At 43.6% G+C, this 18,722-nt stretch overlaps 1 protein-coding gene and 1 long non-coding RNA gene across 3 annotated transcripts in view; one reads left to right on the top strand and one right to left on the bottom strand.

The window, feature by feature from the left end:
• LOC148224596 (uncharacterized) overlaps window positions 1-18,414 on the top strand; it is an 80,280-nt gene extending 61,866 nt beyond the window's left edge. For both annotated transcript variants that reach the window (XR_015799453.1, XR_015799451.1), the window contains 2 exons: window positions 11,290-11,382; window positions 16,045-18,414. This is a non-coding gene — a long non-coding RNA (uncharacterized LOC148224596). The remainder of the gene's footprint in view (window positions 1-11,289; window positions 11,383-16,044) is intronic.
• Window positions 832-9,200, bottom strand: LOC148224597 (uncharacterized). The gene is made up of 2 exons (XM_088160600.1): window positions 7,376-9,200; window positions 832-977 (listed from the first exon to the last, which is right to left on the bottom strand). Exons 1-2 carry the CDS (start codon window positions 8,958-8,960, stop codon window positions 832-834), a joined length of 1,731 nt encoding a protein of 576 aa, XP_088016726.1. The 5' UTR covers window positions 8,961-9,200.
• Window positions 18,415-18,722: the final 308 nt, after the last annotated feature.

Genomic DNA, 18,722 nt, shown 5'->3' with positions numbered 1-18,722 from the left:
CCTAATATATAAAGCAGACGTATCATATATCAGAATATATGAACTGTGTTGGGCTGTCTATGAATCAGTGTGTGTACTGTAATAACAGTGTAAAAATAGACTTTTCTGGATTGTTTCCTGTCATCTACACACTTCCAGAAAGTTAGTGATAGACCTGTGAAGGGCTATCCTATGTGAATCACACACCAAGAGCACCTCCCACAGACTTCTCAATGGAATTATGCTCGCAACAGCTCTGTCTTTTTAATCTAGCGGCACATGAGTCTCTCAAAGAGGTAGGCAGTGTAATAGAGAAAATCTGCAGGAAGATGCTCTCAGTGGCTTAGGTCATGAAACTTAAGAGTAATGCCTTGAACACAGGTTGCATTAAATCTCCTAGAGATGCAAGACATGAAAACTTAAAAATAAAGAAATATAGAACGTTCTATGGAAGATGCCAGTACCTATTTTTATGTACTAAAATGATTTACTTATATTCCAGATAGATTTCATCTACTTATTTCCTAGTATTTTCACAGACTACAAATAAAACTAATGAATAGTGCAATAGAATCATAGAATGGCTTGGGTTGGAAGGGATTTTAAAGATTATCTCATTCCAATGCCTGCCATGGTCAGGGACATCTCTCACTAAATAAAATTGTTCAAAGTCCCATCAACCTGGACTGGAACATGGGCAACCTGTGACAGGGCCTCACCACCTTGAAAGTCAAAAATTTCTTCCAAGTATCTCACCCAAACCTCTCCCCTTTCAGTTTAAAGCCATTCTGCCTTGTCTTATCAATCCATGCCCTTGTAAAATGTTCCTCTTCAGCCTTCTTCCAGGTGCTTCTAGGTATTGGGATGCTGCTCTAAAGTTTCTCCAGATCCTTTCTCCAGATCCTTCTGTCCTCCAGGCCAAACAACTCTAACTCTCTGAGTCTGTCCTGAGAGAAGAGGAAAAGTTCTCCAGTCCTCTGATCCGTTTTGCTTTAACACTTTTAATGAAAACAACCAAGAATATCAACATTTTTTTATATTAAAATATTTAATCTGGCTGTACACTAGGATTCTAATCCTTTGTCTCATGTTCAACATTAAGCTATATTTTCTCACAGTGACCCGAAGTATTTCCCAAGAGTTGTAATTCCTAAGTACTGCAGTTGTCCCCAATACACAGTATAACCCAGACTCTTCAATCATACTTCTCTTGTCACAATGAATTTGAATTTAATTAATTGTAATGAAGAATGGTAATGGTGAAACCTGCCATGTACTATGGCATAGTAGTCTGGAGCCTGAATATTTCCCAAAAGAGACCCAGTGTTAAATTGCATCATCCTCATTCCACTTTGAACATCTTGATGAAAAAAAAAAATAAAATTCTTAATTAGGTCTGATAGCAAGATAAGTATTCATTTCAGTTACCCCAATGAAAAAAGGAGGGAAAAAAAAAAAAAAAAAAGACAAAAAAGAACTGATTTCCAAGGCCTTCTTTGCATCAAATCTGGTAACCTTGCCTTCTTCCTTCTGCCATAAATGCCTCAACATTTTCCTCAGTGCTAGGCTCAGAATATTAAATCCTTTCTTAGAAATCATGTCAAACCCCACTGCTTTTTTGTCTTCCAAGACCCAGTTCCCTTTAGGAAACACTCAGGAAAAAATGCTTGTGGAGCATTTAGGATTAGCAGGCGTGCCCTTATTTCTCATTAACAATGAAAATCACAGCAGCAAGTGGCCTGTTTTGATGGGATCACTTTTTTCAGGCACACTTCAAATCTGACCCTGGAGACTACTTTGTCCTGTCTGACCCTAGGCACTCCTGAAATGGAAGCAGCACTAAAATAAAACAGCTGAAAATCACATTTATATTACAGATTTACTTTGTCAATCAGAAATTATGCTGGAATGTCAAGTGTAGGAACAGATTTAAACCCTGGCTTTGTAGTGCAGGCTCATTTCCCACTCACAGCTACACAGCCATAATGGAATATCCTCAATAAATAATTGCTCCATTTTAAATTTACTTCCAACAGTTTTATGGAAATATGGATCAAGTTTGAAAGGGCTTTTAAGATCCTATTAAAAATTAACCATTTGTTTTATTGACTGGACAATTTGCAATGTGGTTGACTATGCAGTTTGGGGAGATTGGGTTTGTTTTATTCTTGTTTAAGAGTAATTCTTATGTGGATGCATTCTTTTACTATTGGTCAGGTGAGGACTTTGATAAAGCACAGGATAATTTGATGGGGTTTATTTCCCACAGCACTATTTAAAGTAATGCTATCATACAGTGGTTTTAGTAATTTTTGGAAAATATAATTCACTGAAAACTTCACTCCAAAGAAAAGTTTTATTCAGAACTGAGAACCCTCAAAGAATGTAAGGTCCAGCACCAACCAACATGTTTGCCCTCAGGAATGGTGACTTGCATGAAGTTCTCTGTTGGAGAAGGGAGACGCGGACACCATATGGTCATCAGCAAAGTCTCGTTTATTGATACGCAGAGTGGCGATTAAATACAATGCTTAATTAGCTCATGCATAGTGCAAAATCTTAGCTCCTCATTGGTCTAGATGTGCTGCTTAGCTAAGCACTTCGGCATTCATGTTTTTCTCAATTCTACGTGCCTTCCTTATCTCAAGGACACTGTATCCTTGAGACTGAGGCTTACTTTGCTAGCCTCACCAAGTTGATCTGACTATGGCCTTTTTCTTCCAGCCATTCCTGCACCAGGCTCTCTACACTTCCCCCGTTTTCTTTTTGAGCTAAAAGAGTGGCATGCCAAGCTTTGCTAACAGTCTTTTGAATAAAATTTTGTAAGCAAGTTATCAAGCAAGGTAGCAATAAAGCTAAGCACAAGAATATACCTAACACCATAATAGCATACTTAATAACGGTTCGAATCTATTCCCTAAGACCTAGGCTTTTTAACCACTCGTCGATGCCCCAACCATCTTCTTCTTTTAGGTTGTGTAATTTCTGCTGCATGTCTTGTATCTTTTTGTGGATGGACTCAGAGTGGTCAGATAAATTCATGCAGCACATTCCTTCGAACTCCTCGCAACCATACTGGCAACCCTACTAGGCAGGTTCTAAAAGGATTTTGTACTCCCCCTAGACTTAAGCAGATTGATTCTTGCTTTGTTATGTTAGCGAATGTTACCCATACGTTCTCCCGAGGCGCATGCTGCATTGGAAAAGATTTTGTGCGAGCAAAGTTAGCAAGCATAAGCAGTGTAATGATCATCATTTTGATTTCTTTGGCGGCCTATTCTTTTTACGCCCTGTATTGCTCCTTGTTATCTGCAGTTGTTTCACCTTTTCTATACTTTGATTTAATACCTCTTCTGGGTCTGTACCAGGCTTAACCGGTCCTACCCGAGGCCAAGGCAGGTGTGGGACTTTATGTCTGCATCTTGCAGCGATAATGTGCGAATTTGCATAGATGTGCTGCCTCTTAATCCAGTTGGTAAGTTCCCACCGGGCCCAAGCTAACAGGAGCTGTTCTGGTGTCTCGTATAGGTTTCGTACCTGGGCATATGGCACTCCTGCTTCTTCTTCTAGGGCCAGACCCCAATCTGAATCTCTTAGGTCGTCACTTTGACACCTCCAGCACCACAAACTAAACACTGTTCTCTGTTCCACCCACGAGCAGTCCCCACAGCCCCCGCACTTTAGAGCTATCCAAGCCTCACACCACGGCCCCCCACACGCACAACAAGGACGGCTGCTGAGAGGCTGTTCTTCTTGGTGGGCGTGGCTCTCAATCCAATCAGCCCAATTCGGTGGCGACTGCTTTAGCGCTTCACGGGCGGCGCTGCTATAGCGTCCCAGCTTCGCTAAATAAGGCTGTAAGGTCACCGTCAGCTTCTGCTGGATCCGCTCCTGATCGACTGGAGCCAGCTGCCTCCTCAGGAATCTTTCCACCAGTTCGGTCATCTAGGACGGGCTTCACCCACCTAGCAGGGACCCAAACTGTTCCTGTGGGGGTAGAAACACAAACATAGCCTCTCCCCCAATATACCACTTCCGCTGGGCCATTCCATATTCCTGTCTTTGGATCCCGGTACTTTACCCATGCCTTCATGCGCTCTCCTCTGTTACCTTCCCTTTTCCCTCTATGCCTGATTGCAGGCGGCTCAGATTCATCCTCAAACACACACAAATAATTCATCACATAGAGAACTTTAGCTAATCTTTCCTGTGGATCACCTATGGACTTGTGTTTGAATAAATATTGTTTGAGTGTCCCATTAGCTCTTTCTACTATGGCCTGTCCCATGGGTGAGTGTGGTACTCCTGTAATATGTCTGATTCCCCAGAGTGTCATAAACTGACTTACTTTCCCACTGACATATGCAGGTCCGTTGTCGGTCTTTACCTCCCTAGGCGTTCCCATAACTGCAAAGCAACTTGTCAGGTGTCTAATTACATGGATTGCCTTTTCCCCTGTCTGTGCTGTGGCCCAGATATACTTACTATAAGTGTCTATGGTAACGTGCACATACTTGAGTCTACCAAACTCTGCCACATGTGTGATGTCCATTTGCCAAGTTTCATTACTCTCCAGACCCCGAGGGTTTACCCCACACCCAAGGCCTACCCCACTATTGTGATGACTGCAGGTGGGGCAGGCTCTCACTATTGCCTTAGCCTCTTGCATGCCTATTTTGAACTCACGCACCAATCCTCTAGCATTTTGGTGAAATCGTGTGTGTGACTCCCTTGCTTCAATCCCCCTGTCATCAGCTACATTCATAACCAGTCTATCCGCCCTGGCGTTGCCTTCTCCCAAGCCTACGTCCCACTTATGACTCCTGACGTGTATTATACAATAAGGCTTGAACCTTGCTCCTACTGCTCGCTTTAGCTGCAGCAAGAGTTCATAGAGTCTCTTGTTCTGCACCTCTTTCACAGAGGCGTCCTCAATTCTCTGTGCTACTCCTGCTACATAAAATGAGTCAGTGACCACATTCAAAGGCCCTTGCAGTTCACTTAGTGCCCACACAACGGCAAGCAATTCCAATGTTTGTAAGCTGTCCTCTGGGGCTGCATCTATTGTTTTATTCCTCCACCGAGGGCCTTCTTTCCAGGTGATCGCTGCTCTTCTCGTCTTTTTCCCGGCATCCGTGAAGGCTGTGGTGGCGCCCGCTATCGGCTGCTCCGATCGTAGTGGCTTCGCTATCCAGTCCCAATTTCCTAGCCACTGAAGGTGACGTGGCATCAGCGGTCCGGTGTGGATGGCTGCTCCGACTTCCAGCAAGGCCGTTTGTAGATCTCCTGAATTGAGGAGGTACCAATCTAAGTCCTCCTTTTTCATGGGCAGATAAATTGTTGTTGGGCTCGTTCCGGTGATTTCCATAATCCTTACCCGACCCTTACGAATCAAGGTGGCTACTTGTTCGATTTTTGTGCTGATTGTCCTTTTTGCTTGTAAAGGTGGGGTTATCCATTCTAGTACCCGTGTCTCCCGCGTTTTCTTTTGTAGCTGTGTGAGTGCACCGAGTAGGTGGTTGGCAGTACTCCAGATGGTAAGATCGATGGGTGAGGAGATATCTCGGCGGGAGACAAACCCCTCATCGATGCAGCGTATAATACCCTTGAGGGCTTCATGTTGTTGCGGGGTCACGGTTACGGGTGCGGTTGGGTCAGTTCCTTTAAGTAGTGGCCTGAGGGAGTCTAGCAAGGAGTTGGGTATCCCAACAATCGGCTTGAGCCATTGCAGATCTCCTAGCAGTCGCTGTGCTTCATTTAGAGTGGTGATCTTTGTTGCAAGCTGGAGCTTCTGCGGCCGTACGATCTGGCCTGTGATAGACCACCCCAAGTACCTCCATGGTGTGGATCGCTGTATTTTTTCTTGAGCTATTATGAGGGATGCCTTTGCTAGGGCGCTTTGAATCTCCTGCATCTGAGTGTCTGTAAATGCTGATTCTTGAGCAAAGAGGATATCATCCATATAATGATAAATAATTGTGTTGGGCCACTGTATCCTCAATGGTTGTAATGCGGCATCAACATACAGTTGGCACAGGGTAGGCGAGTTCTTCATTCCTTGTGGAAGAACAGTCCATTCATACCGTTTATCAGGTTCTCCTCTGTTTATTGCTGGTAGGGTGAACGCAAATCTTTTAGTATCTTGAGGGTGTAAGGCTATAGTGAAGAAGCAGTCCTTTAGATCAATGATCAGAAGAGGCCAATGCTGTGGGAGCATTGCTGGGTTGGGGAGGCCTGGCTGTAATGCCCCCATCGCCTCCATCTGATCATTTACTGCTCTTAAATCGTGCAGAAGACGATATTTTCCTGACTTCTTTTTGATCACAAAAATTGGCGTGTTCCATGGGCTTGTCGAGAGTTTCAAATGTCCTTGTTGGAATTGTTCCTTTACGAGTTGATGTGCTTGTATTAGACTTTCCCTTTTTAGAGGCCATTGCTTAACCATTACCGGTTCATTGGTAGTCCAGGTGATTGGGATCGGGAAAGTCCAAGCAATGGCAATTACCCCAAAGGGTGCTCGTTGGATAAAACGACCCCCATCTGAGCCAAGATGTCCCTTCCAATCAAGCAATGTACCGATGGCGGTAACGCAACTACGGACAACACAGTCACCAAATCTTGCCCATCTACAGTAACCTTTATTGGGGGCGTTTTTCTGGAGAGGGTGAACCCTCCGACGCCTGTCACGGTATCCGTGGTCTGCAGCGATGGCCAGTTGTGGGGCCATTTTTCTGGAGAGACAATGCTGGTATCTGCCCCAGTGTCTAGGAGTCCCATCATTTCTATTGTCTGTCCTGCATAGGTTAGTTTCACCTTCTTTTTGGGTCTGGTATGGAGATCCATTGTGAGCATAGCAATACCTGATGATCCGAATCCTTGGTCTCCGCGTGGGGTTTGTCTTTGTGGTTGAACACCCCGGCTCAACTGTGGAAGTGGAATAAATTGAGCAACACGCTGGCCCTTTTCAATCGTAATAGGAGGGAAAGGAGTATATACCATTATTTGTATTTCCCCGGTGTAGTCTGCATCAATGACGCCTGGAAGCACAAACAGCCCTACAATGGAGCTCGACGAGCATCCCACTATTAGTCCTCCATGAGCTTGTCCTTTGATATTTATCGGGCCATAAACTCCAGTTGGGACTTTGACGGGGCGAGCTGTCATCAAAGATGTTTTTACTGCGGCTGCCAGGTCGAGTCCCAGGCTCCCTGTTGTGGCTGGTTGTAGACAGGAGATGGCGCTGATGTTACGGCGGCTACTTGTGTCCGGGCGCGGCTGCCGGGCGCGCTCCGCCGGGAGTTTCCCGACTTGCGGCGGCAAGCTGACGTGTTGTGCGTGTTGCTCTGGCAGTTTTGGCACCACACTCCTGAGGCTCGGCAGTCCCGTCGGAAGTGGCCTCCGCTTCCGCATCTATAGCATCGCGCCGAAGGAGGCCGGTGGTCGCTCGATGTGGCCGGGGCTGCTGTAGAAGCACGGAGCGGAGCAAGAGCGGCTAGCACCTGCGACTGTGTGGACTCGGCTTGCTTTTGTAGCCCTAAGCCTATTTCTTTTAGTGCACTAACTAGGAAGGCCTGCGCCCCTGACGGCTGCAGTGCCATCCTCTCCAACGCCTCCTCTATTGTCCAATTGGCCCCCAAAGTTGATAATACCCTTTTTGTTGCCTCATTGCTATTCTGCAACACACATTGCTTTAGCAGCGCCCCTCTCATATACTCTGGGACTCCTGCCTTTTCAATAGCAGCAGCAGCCTTATCTACAAAGTCCCCAAAGGATTCATTTCTTCCCTGTTTTATCCCCATATACATGGGTATGCCTGAGCTATCCTTGACCTGATCGATGGCACTCCTTACTAGACGCATGGCTTCCCTAACCTTGTCGGGTCCCGAAATCATTTGAGCCTCTGTCCTGCGGTATTGACCCAATCCCATTAGTTCGTCTATGGTAATTCCAGCTAACGAATCTCCCGGGCCCCTCTGTACTGCAACTGACTCCTGAACAAGAGCCTGCCAGTGGGCGTTAAATAGCAACTGCTGATGTTGCGTAAAAATCAGCTTCACTATACTTCTCATATCATTTGGCAACAGCAGGTATGTATCGAACAAGAAATCTAGCATTTGCTTGGCTGGCTCGCTCCGGAAACCGAACTGACTCACTGTTTGTCTCAGCTGGGCTAGCAACTTCCAATCGGGGGGCGAATATTCTCCCACTTGCACAACTTGTCCCTGCTGGTCTACTCCCTGGGTGTACGTTACAGGAAAAGCCCAGGCTTTCGCTGCGTCAACAGCGCCCTCGTCCCCAGTCTCCAAGCCGTGTCTGGCCAACATACTCCACGCCTCCCTTCGCCGTTTAGCCATCTCCTCCCACAGGTCGCTTTCCGCCCCAGGGACAGGGTCTGGCTGCGCGGCAGGCTTAGGGGCGCTAGGCTCAGACCGGCAAGGGGATTTTTCGCCGCTGGGCTGAGGTCCTTCGCCCTCGGAAGGTGGGGTTACTCCGCCTTCTGCAATTGTCTCCGCCGCCGCGGCGGAATCCTCCTCAAGCTCTTCTAAGGGAGGTGCAGAGGGCCAAGCGCAGCTGGCCATGTCTGCCATTCCTGCCGCCCCCCCAGCGACAGGTATTTCTACTCTGGTCGTGCTGGGTGCTCGGGGCTCATTATCGCCATACTGAGCATTTCTTTTATATGCCTCTACTGCCTCCCGAGCCGCCCTTCTCTCCGCCTGCTGCTTCAGTAGCGCGTTATGAACTACCCGCCAGATCTTTCCCAGCTTTTTTGCTGTTTTATCATCCTCTAATACCGCCTCCCACAGTGCATCCCCTAACTTACGCCACTCATTCAAATCATGCACGGTGTGAGGATTAGAGAATAAACCTTTAGCATAACCCCAGGCTAACAACCCCGGTATGTCCTTCCTGGGATTAATCTCTTTCAGCCCTAACTTATCTACATGTACTATAAATAAATCATATGCTGCTTGCCTGTCCATTTTTCGTCGTCAGCGCTGTTGCAACTCTCTGGCTTCGGCAGCACGTATGGCCCAGGACCACCTTTGTAGCTCCTGGGGGTGTCTTCCCTACGTCGTTTGACACCGACCCGGTTGCAGCAGGCCCCAACTCTACTTCACTGACCGTGGCGCGTTCTCCCCCGTTTTCTTTTCAGCGACGGAGGGACGTCGAGGTCACCATTTGTCGGAGAAGGGAGACGCGGACACCATATGGTCATCAGCAAAGTCTCGTTTATTGATACGCAGAGTGGCGATTAAATACAATGCTTAATTAGCTCATGCATAGTGCAAAATCTTAGCTCCTCATTGGTCTAGATGTGCTGCTTAGCTAAGCACTTCGGCATTCATGTTTTTCTCAATTCTACGTGCCTTCCTTATCTCAAGGACACTGTATCCTTGAGACTGAGGCTTACTTTGCTAGCCTCACCAAGTTGATCTGACTATGGCCTTTTTCTTCCAGCCATTCCTGCACCAGGCTCTCTACAGTTCTCCCAAACAAAAGCAGGAAATAATTCACAATTTCAATTTAGTTACACTTCTGCTTCTGTTACATCCCTAACATTTTTCATCCTTTTATAAAACAGTAACAGGAAAAAAGGTGAAACAGTTGTTCATTTAACTTCCCTAACCTTGGAACAAAGGCGAGTTTAAGCAGGCATATATTTACTATATATTTACTATATATTTATTATATTTAGCACAAGGAAGGGCTGTAACTTTCTCCATACGCTTTTCATAAGTATTCACCTTACTAAACTCTCTCCTTTCTGCTTGCAAAGTCTTGCATCCAACACTCAAAAAGGGAGCACAAATAACCTCCCTGTTCCAAGGTCTCAGTCCAGTAGCAATGCCTAGATTCCAAGCAGGAACTGAAAAGAGTAAGTCCCTGGTGACCACTGCCCTAAAAATGTTGACAGTAACAAGTGCAGCTTAGTCTGGAGAATACAACCATCCTCTTTACTTCCACTATTTGACATAAACCCTAAAGTGCATGGCTGTTTAGAAGTCATGTGAAATAAAAAGACAGTAAATTTCAGGGAGTTAGGCCACATGAATGCCAGTAAAAATAGATAAACAAGATTTTTTGGTAGATTTGTTTCAGACACTTTATCAAACTTACTGATTGCATAAAACAGACATGAAGTTGAAAGTGCCAAATGGCTAAAGTGTTTCAATTTTTGATACCATCATGATTGACAAGTTGTGTAAGCAAAAGTTGAGAGAAGTTGGAATAGTGAGATTAAGTCTGCTTAAAACTTGGAAACAAAGAATAAGTATTCTTTTATGATATAAACCAGATTTTTAGCTTTAGGAACTCTGGTGATTCAGCTTAAGAAATCATGCAGTTTACCAGCTGTCTTTTCTCAGAGGTTAGCTACCCAATTTTCTTGTAGGCAACACCTTGATTTGCAGGATGTCAAGATGACATTAGGTTTACTGTAGGAAAAACAAGTTACTGCTCACTTTGTCCCTGTGCTCCCTCTTGCTCTGCTGCACATACTGTCATCACATAATTTGCTAGACACAAGGCAGGTATTTTTTTGCAACCTGGCTTAGTTATGAATTACATGAAAGCTGAAAAACATGAGTGAACAGACAGCACGTACGTACTATTAGCAAATCTCAGCAGGAGAGCTCTAATTGTTCATGTCCTGAAATGCCTGATGGCTGCTGAAGAGAAAGAATAGGTTAGTTTTAGTTCTTTCTCCAAATATGAGTTTTACTGGAGGATGAATATATTCATCAACACCCTTTATTCATTAGCTAGAGCTTTTATTACCTATTATATGAATGCATGTGTATGTGTATATATACATATATAAAAATATTTATATTCTATTCAACACACACGTTTCTATTTTACACATACATATATATGTGTGTGGGTTTTCTTTTAGATCCCCCTGAAAGCTTTGCTGAACTTATTTACAGAGAAAAAGATGTATTTGAAACATATCTCTAACAGCACAGGGATAATGTGACCTCATGACTTTTCCACCTTCTGGTTGGATTATCATCTTAGCAGAATGAGAAAGCAAGTGGTTTCAATATAAGCCCCTTGCCCCTTTTCCAGAACCCTGTAGAGAATGAATAAGTTCTTGAGGTTTTCTGGTCCATCATGCTTATTTTCCCTTCTCTGTAAAAACTGATACCACAGCCCTCGGAAGATGGCTCTGTCCTCCAAAAGCAACAGCACACTAAGCACATGAGTAGCTCTCTACATGCAAATGAACATGCCTGAGATATTATAAACACCAGCTTCCCTTTCTTCTTGACCATCACCCTAACAAGGCTGTTTTTCTGAGTTCAGGTGGGGTTCTTCAGGGACACGTCTACTGTCACTGAAAAGATCCATTGGCTGTGATGTTTCATTACTGGCTACAAGTCCCCTTCTCTTTCACTGGTAAGTGCCTCATTTTCCTTCATTCCTTGCATGCCTAGAGACAGCAACAAACATCACAGTACACTGCTGCTCTCCCTGGCTGCAAGTAGGGGATGGGAAGGCAGAACTGAGGGTAGACATTTCCCGCTCAGATTTTGTTACCTGGCTCCTGAGCAAAGGGAAGGAATAGTAAGAAAGCTCAGTGCTAAGCTACAGACTGTTTACAGACTGTGTACAGACTGCACACAGTGGGAAATATTTTGAACATCAAGACTGGCAAATGGACATATAAATGTCCCTTCAGGAGTCCAATCTAGTCCCTGGCTAGTGTGGAAACAGAGGAAGGACAAGAATCTCCCAACACCAACAGCATTTTTTGTCCATAACACACACAAATCAAATGCCCCTGTTCCATGTGAAGCTCTAAATCACCTTGTAGACTGGCAGTCCTTTCCACATTGATGCTACTGTACTAACATACATTTTCCTAGGAGACACTGAAATTGCAGAGAGGTGACCCACACTGCTCATTGTAATTTGTTTACACCATACAACAAATGCAATGTTGTAGGATTAATAGCGCTAAAATCAAAGACCCCTGGTTCATATGAGTTAGAAACAAACTTCTCCACCTTATAAAGATGTGCTGGTTACACCTGGGGGAGGACAGACTCAGAGAGGTTGTTCTCTATGAGAACTTCCTCTGTGAGTTGATGGGACCAATTGGAGGCTGGTTTGGTTATTGACAGCCTGAGAAACCAATTAGAGAAGTTAGTTTGCTCTGTGAACACACATTTTGAAGGTGGTAACCTGGGAAAAAGTTTTCTTTTATTTCTGGTGGCTGAGCAGGTAACACCGGCCCGGGCTCCCTCCCACGCGGAGGTGGGGCTCAGAGGCCGCTTGGGCCCCGTTTCCAAACCAGGGGACCCGATGGCCTTGGGGGAGGAAAGGCTCACTGATAAGACCTTAGCCCTGCTTCCTCCCCTACGGGCCCATGGTTCTGGGGGGGCCCGGCTCCTGCTGCTGGCTCAGAGCAGCTTTGGAGGGGCCGAGCCTGCCCAGCCCCGCACGGCCTGGGGGGAGGCAGCCGGGCCTGTCTGGGAGCAGGGGTGGCCATGAGCAGTGAGGGCTGGAGCTGAGCCCCAGAAAGGCTGATGGAGATCTCAGCCATCCCTCACCCAGCACGGCCTGGGCCTGGCCCAGCCTCTGCAACTTCAGTGTGAAACTTTAACTCTTTTAGTACTCAGATAAGACTTGCAGACCTCCGATCTTCCTTTGAATGAGAAAGAAAAGTAGATGAGATACACCAAAGTCAGTGAAGCAAGAGCTGAGTGTTTTAGATGGAAGGAGAATGAGGAGATGCTCTGAAGATGGCTGAAAATCCTCTTGTAAACTGTAGGGCGGACTGTACTGCACTGAAAATTCCTATAAACCGTGGATAAAGACATGGGGGGGTTGGGGTGTTCCATGTGATAGATCATTTGACCAAACGCACCTGTGCTGAGAATTTTTTGCCCCGAGGAAAGAAGGGGATCTCGGTTTTCTGAGGATGAAGCATGAACAGAGAAAAAGAGAGATGAAGAGAACTTTTGCTTTGGAACAGTTCATTCTTAAAAATAATACCCCGTGAGTTTAACATGGCCCACAAGCACAGCTCTGGGAAGGCTGTGAAGCTGGGAGGAGTATCACAGTTGCAGATTCCTGGGTGGCTGCTATTTGTGAAAGTGAAGTCAAAAGAAAACTGTTTCTTTCCCCTCTTGGGAAAGAAATCCCTATAGCCGAAAAGAGGAGGGTCCTCTCCCTGAAGTGAACTGAATAAGATTATTTAAGTGGGAAACTGACTGAAGTGTCTTTATACATTGTTGTTAAGAAGGAATTGGAGGAGGGAGTGGTCTGAAGATCTTATTCTGAATTTACTAATTTCTTTTTCTTTGTGTAGTTAATAAAGTTTTTTATACTCTTTTAAGTTTTAGGCCTGCCTTGCTTTTGTTCCTAATTCTATCTCACAACAGAAAATTAATATCTTGAAATTGGCAAATCAAATCTATAACAAAAGGTTTGAACCAAGGCCCTTGGTTGGCCAATGCACTTGTATATGCAAAGTTACAAAAGGACTGTGTAAGGAGCAGACTTGCAGGATGCAGTGTAATTCTGCTTACAACATAGAATAGGGTCCCATGGACATTCCGATTCAGGAAGCAGCACCAGAGGCATGAGCAGCATGGAAGGTGGCAGAATGCTACTGGAAACATAGCTGCCTTCATGCAGGTGTTACCAGGTCAGCATTGCCTACAGGTTGAGTCATGCCATGGCTAAGGGAGGATTTCATTCTGTAGACATGCAAACAAACTAATATATTTTATTTTCTTTTAATGAAAGAGGTTATTGACCTGCTGGAGTAAGTCCAGAGGAGACCACCAACATGATTAAATGAATGGAATGAAGCACCTCTCCTATTAGGAAGAGGCTAAGAGAATTGGGATTACTCAGCCTGGAAAAGAAAAGGCTTCAGGATGACCTAATTGTGGCCTTCCAGTACCTGAATGGAGCTAAAAGGAAGATGGAGAGAGACTGTTTACAAGAGAGGTAGTAAGAGGACAAGGGGAAATGGCTTCAAGCTGAAAGAAGATATGTTTAGATTAGATATCAGGAAGAAATTCCTTATTGTAAGGATGGGGGAGACACTGAAACAAGTTTCCCAAAGAAGCTGTGAATGCCCCATCCCTGGAATTGTTCAAGGCTAGGTCAGATGGGGCTCTGAGCAACCTGGTCTAGTGAAAGGTGTCCCTGAGCATGGCAGGGGGCTTGGATCTAGGAAATCTTCAACGTCCGTTCTAGCTCAGGCCATTCTATGATCCTATTAAAAAAACCCAACAACCAAACCAACAAACACTGACATTGAAACGGTAAATTTTTTTGTAACTGTAGCTATAATTACTAAGGCTGCATAAATCTTGTCAAGTAAAAAATAAAGAAATCTCTTGAAAGAGAGCAATAACATCATCTGCAGAGAATGTATGGCTGTGGCCAGAGCACAGGCCACACCATCACAGCCCAAATCACTACAGTCCAGGAACCCTTGCCCATTTTACAGGATTTTCCAGTTTTGCAGTGAAACACTTGCAGGTACTGAGTTATTAAGATATAGGAGAGCACATAAACATCATCTGCTTACTGCATAGGAGTATTTAATATTAGGCTTTCTTTTATACAGCAGAGATCCTTGATGGAGTATTATCCAATTACAGCAGGCTAAGAATACTGCCATAAAAAATTTACTGACAAGATTAACATGAAACAGAATAGCTTGAAATTATTGCCATAAAAATCTAACACAAAATCCTACTAGTGGAAGATTTGCTAACACTGCATCTCCGAAAGATCCAATACATCCAAATGAGCAATCCTTAGTCTCTTTAATGCTGAAACCAGGACAGAGATAGGAAAATAAAGAACAAAATTCTTCTGTGTTAATCTTCTGCCACAATTGGTTGGGATGGCTTTTTCCTGCAAAACCGATACCAAGCCAAGTCTTTTCACTTTAAAATGACTGCCCACTGTGTGTTCAGCTAAAGATTTCGTCAGAGGCTAGTGAAGACAGGTGCCCACTCTCTCTCATTGCCCAAGGGAAGAGCCTAGCAAGCCAGCATCAGTCATTCCTGCTTCCATAGGTTCATACAGAATCAATTTGGCCCATCAGGAACACCTCACTCATGCTAGTACTTCAGATATTTCTTTCTTTCCTAACATCACACCAGCTACAGTGACTCAAGTGGGTTGGCAGATTATTCTATCTCCCCCCACTTGACTCCAAACAGGATGGGTGTTGGTGTTGCTTGGGAGGACACCAGAGAAGAGGGCACACACAAATTCCCCCATGCTATGAAGATCCTCCAGTCACTGCCCCACAAGATGCCAGGAAAACCGGTGTAAGGGGAAGGATGAGAGGACAGGTGGCAAGAAGGAGTCCAGCAGAGTCCTCTTCTGGTCAAGTGGTGGAAACATAGACCCAGGCAGAGGTCCAAGTAGCACATTAATATATTTGCCTTCTAAGAGTACAGGATACTTGAAAAACAGATCAGAGAAAAACCAAGGGGATCTCCCTCAGCTCACCAGGCCAAACCCTTGGCAAACCACTTCTGAGATTTGTGACAGGCAAATGCAGCAGGATATTTCATGTTCACTTGCCACCTTACCCTTCAACAACTCTGAAGAGTCAGGACTGCAGTATCTGAGCCATCCAAGTACAGGAAATATTCTGCAGCAGATCTTAAACCACCTGAGTACTGAAATCTTAGTGACATTTTGATTTATGTGTTAGTTCTGCTCTTTCTCCTGCTTCCCTAATTAATTTCTCTTCTTTGCCATACTTCAGAAAGTCATGAACAATCCAGCCTTTTCTTGCACCCTCTCTGAACTGCATTGGAATGGTAAATTACATTTATGGACATTCATTTTATTTTAAGAATTTTCATCTACAAAGCACAGTCTTCATGTTTTAGGTTTTGAGGTATTTTGTTGCTTTTTTGTTGTGTTGTTTTGGGTTTCTTGCAGGAAGGAACAAAAGCAAAGTATTCCAGCTGCAGTTGATTTTCTCTTAATTACTTCCCAGATCAAATTAGTTTCCCAGATGCTATCTAATATATTGCTTCCTTCCTTTTTTTTTTTTTTTTTTCTTTTCAGGTTACCATCCATGACTGTCTAGCTACTACAGGCTTTGATACATGGACAGAAAGAACATGCTATTGTGATTACATCAGGAGATGAGAGGAAAGTGAGAGGAAACTGTCAATAACACAGTCAGGATTTTTTTCTCCCCTCTTTCATAAGTTAAAACTTCTTAGGCTGTCTACAAACCTCTTAGTACTTGAGGGTGGGGCAAAGAAGATGGAGGAATTGGAACAGATGAGCAGTGTTGCAGATTGCTGTTTAGTGGTAGCTGAGAGACAACTGAGAAGCATTTCCATTACTGAAATGATGAGTAATGCCACCAGGCTTGATCCAGAATAAAAAGGAAAAAAATACAAACCTTTAAAAGGACAGCTTCATTATAAGGAGATTTCTATTCCTGCCTTCACAGATTGGAAAGGACAAAATGTCATAATCTTGCGTGTGACACACTGTCTTTTTTATCTATAAACAAACACTTTTGTTTAAAAAAAAAATCATTATGTACAGGAGTCAGAAATGTTAATCATTAGATAAAAAATAAGCAAGAAAACAGATAATGGAATGAAATAAACTGAAAGGAGATTCATTTGGGGAATTAATTTACAATGCCAAAAATATAATTGCCAACTGATTAACACATTTTTTTCTCCCTCTTATGGGCATTTATTTTTAATTTATTAATTTCAATGTTCATTATACCCTGATTACACTCTCTTTTAGAAGGAAATAAGATTTGAAGTGGTTTCTATTTTTTCCCTGTTTTATTGTTTCCATACAGTAATTGTCAGTATATCGTGTACTTGAATCTGTTTGTACTTTGTCTCACTTGAGGTTCTATTTTGAGTTGACTGTATTTGGGGGGAACAACATGTTTAAGGGCACTTGGTTGCAAATCAATCACTGAATGATAAGAGCTAAATTAAAGTGGTACTAGCATCTGCTCTAGACCGCAGAGTGTCCTTGTGGCATTGCCAGTTCTCTGTGCAAAGAAGGAAGGAGAAAACACAAAGGTTATCCATAAAATGCTCTAAAGTTGTAGGTAGATTTCTCAAATAGAAAGGTAATTTTCCTGCTCTGTAGAAATACTGCCCTGTGCTAGGTCAGTTTCATCTCTTTTATCCAGCAGCGCTTCTACACAACCCATTATTGCTATTGCCATGGAGCAACCGAAGAAAATGTGAGGACAACTAGGCCAGCCAATCTAGTTTATTGCTTTCATTATTTTGAGCAAGCTGCCTATGGTTTCGTTTATATTTCAATCATCTGAAAACACTCTGGAACCCTACTGAGTATTGCAGCAAGAACTGTTCAGAGGTGGACAAGCCTCTCTCGGGCAACAGATATGAACAAAATTTCAGTCTCTGAAGAAAGTTACTAACAGCAATGTAATTTTCTATATGCATTTTTTGCAAATTGTAATAAAAGCATGATTATTCAAGTTACACTAACTGAAAACAAGAATCATAGAATAATTTAGGTCAGAAAACACCTTCAAAATCATCAAGTCAAACCATATACCTAATACTTCCAATTCTGCTAAGCCCTGTCCCTAAAGGTCACATTTACAAATATGGAAGAAAGTTGAATTTCTCACAAGCAACATGCTTTAGACCTGAGGCTTTGTTTAAACAGTGAACATGGCTAGTAATCTTGCTTGTGTCTTTAACTCTGAATTCCTGAAATCATTATATTTTATGGCAGCAATTATACATCTGGATTATTCTTAGTGTTTATATAAATAGCTAGGCTTTGTTGGAATCTGGCTAAATTGTTTGCCTCAGTAATATCTTAAGGAAGCAAAGTCTGTGGGTTAATTACATGCTTAGCAAAGTGTCCTGGGGTACAATGCAAAAATGTGTATTCTATCACCATCTATTAAAATGTGGGAGGGGTGGTGATCCTTATCTCTGTGGGAGATATCAGATGGCACATCAGCAGAGGATAAGATCGGGGGATGATCATCGTTATCTATTCACAACCCATCCTTCCTCCAGAAGATATATTCCGTTAATGGGCCATTAAGTCCTATTGTGTGACTGATAAGATTACATCATCCCATTGGGAGATGCCCCAGCCAGGGGCAGGAGCCAAGCCTTTCCTACCCAGATAAAAAACTGGGGTTTGGGACGCGAAGGCAGACCTTTCTACTGGATCCCAGAGGAAAGTCGGACCTTTTCCACATCATCGCTGGATCTTCGGAGGAAAACTGCACCTTCTACAGGAGCACTGCTTCAACTGAACCACATCATCCAGGAGGACTGCAGCCACCATTTATACGGACTGCTACCAACACCCTGACTGACAGGGTGTCAGGTTGTATTTCTGACTGTGTCGGTGGTTGTTTCTTTTATCTTATTGCATGTATTTTATTTTTTCTCTTTTCTCCTATTAAATTGTATTACTGACTTGGAGTCTCGTACTGGTTTTACTTTCAAACCAACACACAAAGAAGCAGCATCTCTTAAGTAGCTATTTGCTACTTATTTGCTACTTATTTCTTGAAGGAGCAGCGAAGAATACCTGGTTCCAATACTATGTGAGAGACAGAATTAGCAGAAAGAATCATAGTTAATATTTTAATAGCAGATTTATTTATTTACAGATAGAGATACTAATGCAGATATTATTTCAGCTCTAATCTCTCATGTTTTCTATGTGATAAAATGGCTTTAGTTGTTAGGGACATATTT

This window comes from Sturnus vulgaris, chromosome 2 (assembly GCF_052056855.1).
Source record: "Sturnus vulgaris isolate bStuVul1 chromosome 2, bStuVul1.hap1, whole genome shotgun sequence".
In the NCBI taxonomy this organism is placed as follows: domain Eukaryota; kingdom Metazoa; phylum Chordata; class Aves; order Passeriformes; family Sturnidae; genus Sturnus; species Sturnus vulgaris.
Note: the sequence above shows the minus strand (reverse complement) of the source record. Positions and strands in the feature narration are given on the sequence as shown.

Bases quoted from the DNA above. Each gene is read 5' to 3' on its own strand.
- LOC148224597 (XM_088160600.1), bottom strand. From the start codon at position 8,960: ATGGACAGGCAAGCAGCATATGATTTATTTATAGTACATGTAGATAAG. The intron at 978-7,375 runs GCCACTTCCGAC...TTTCATTAAAAG, and splicing joins CTATAGATGCGGAAGCGGAG to TGTTAAAGCAAAACGGATCA.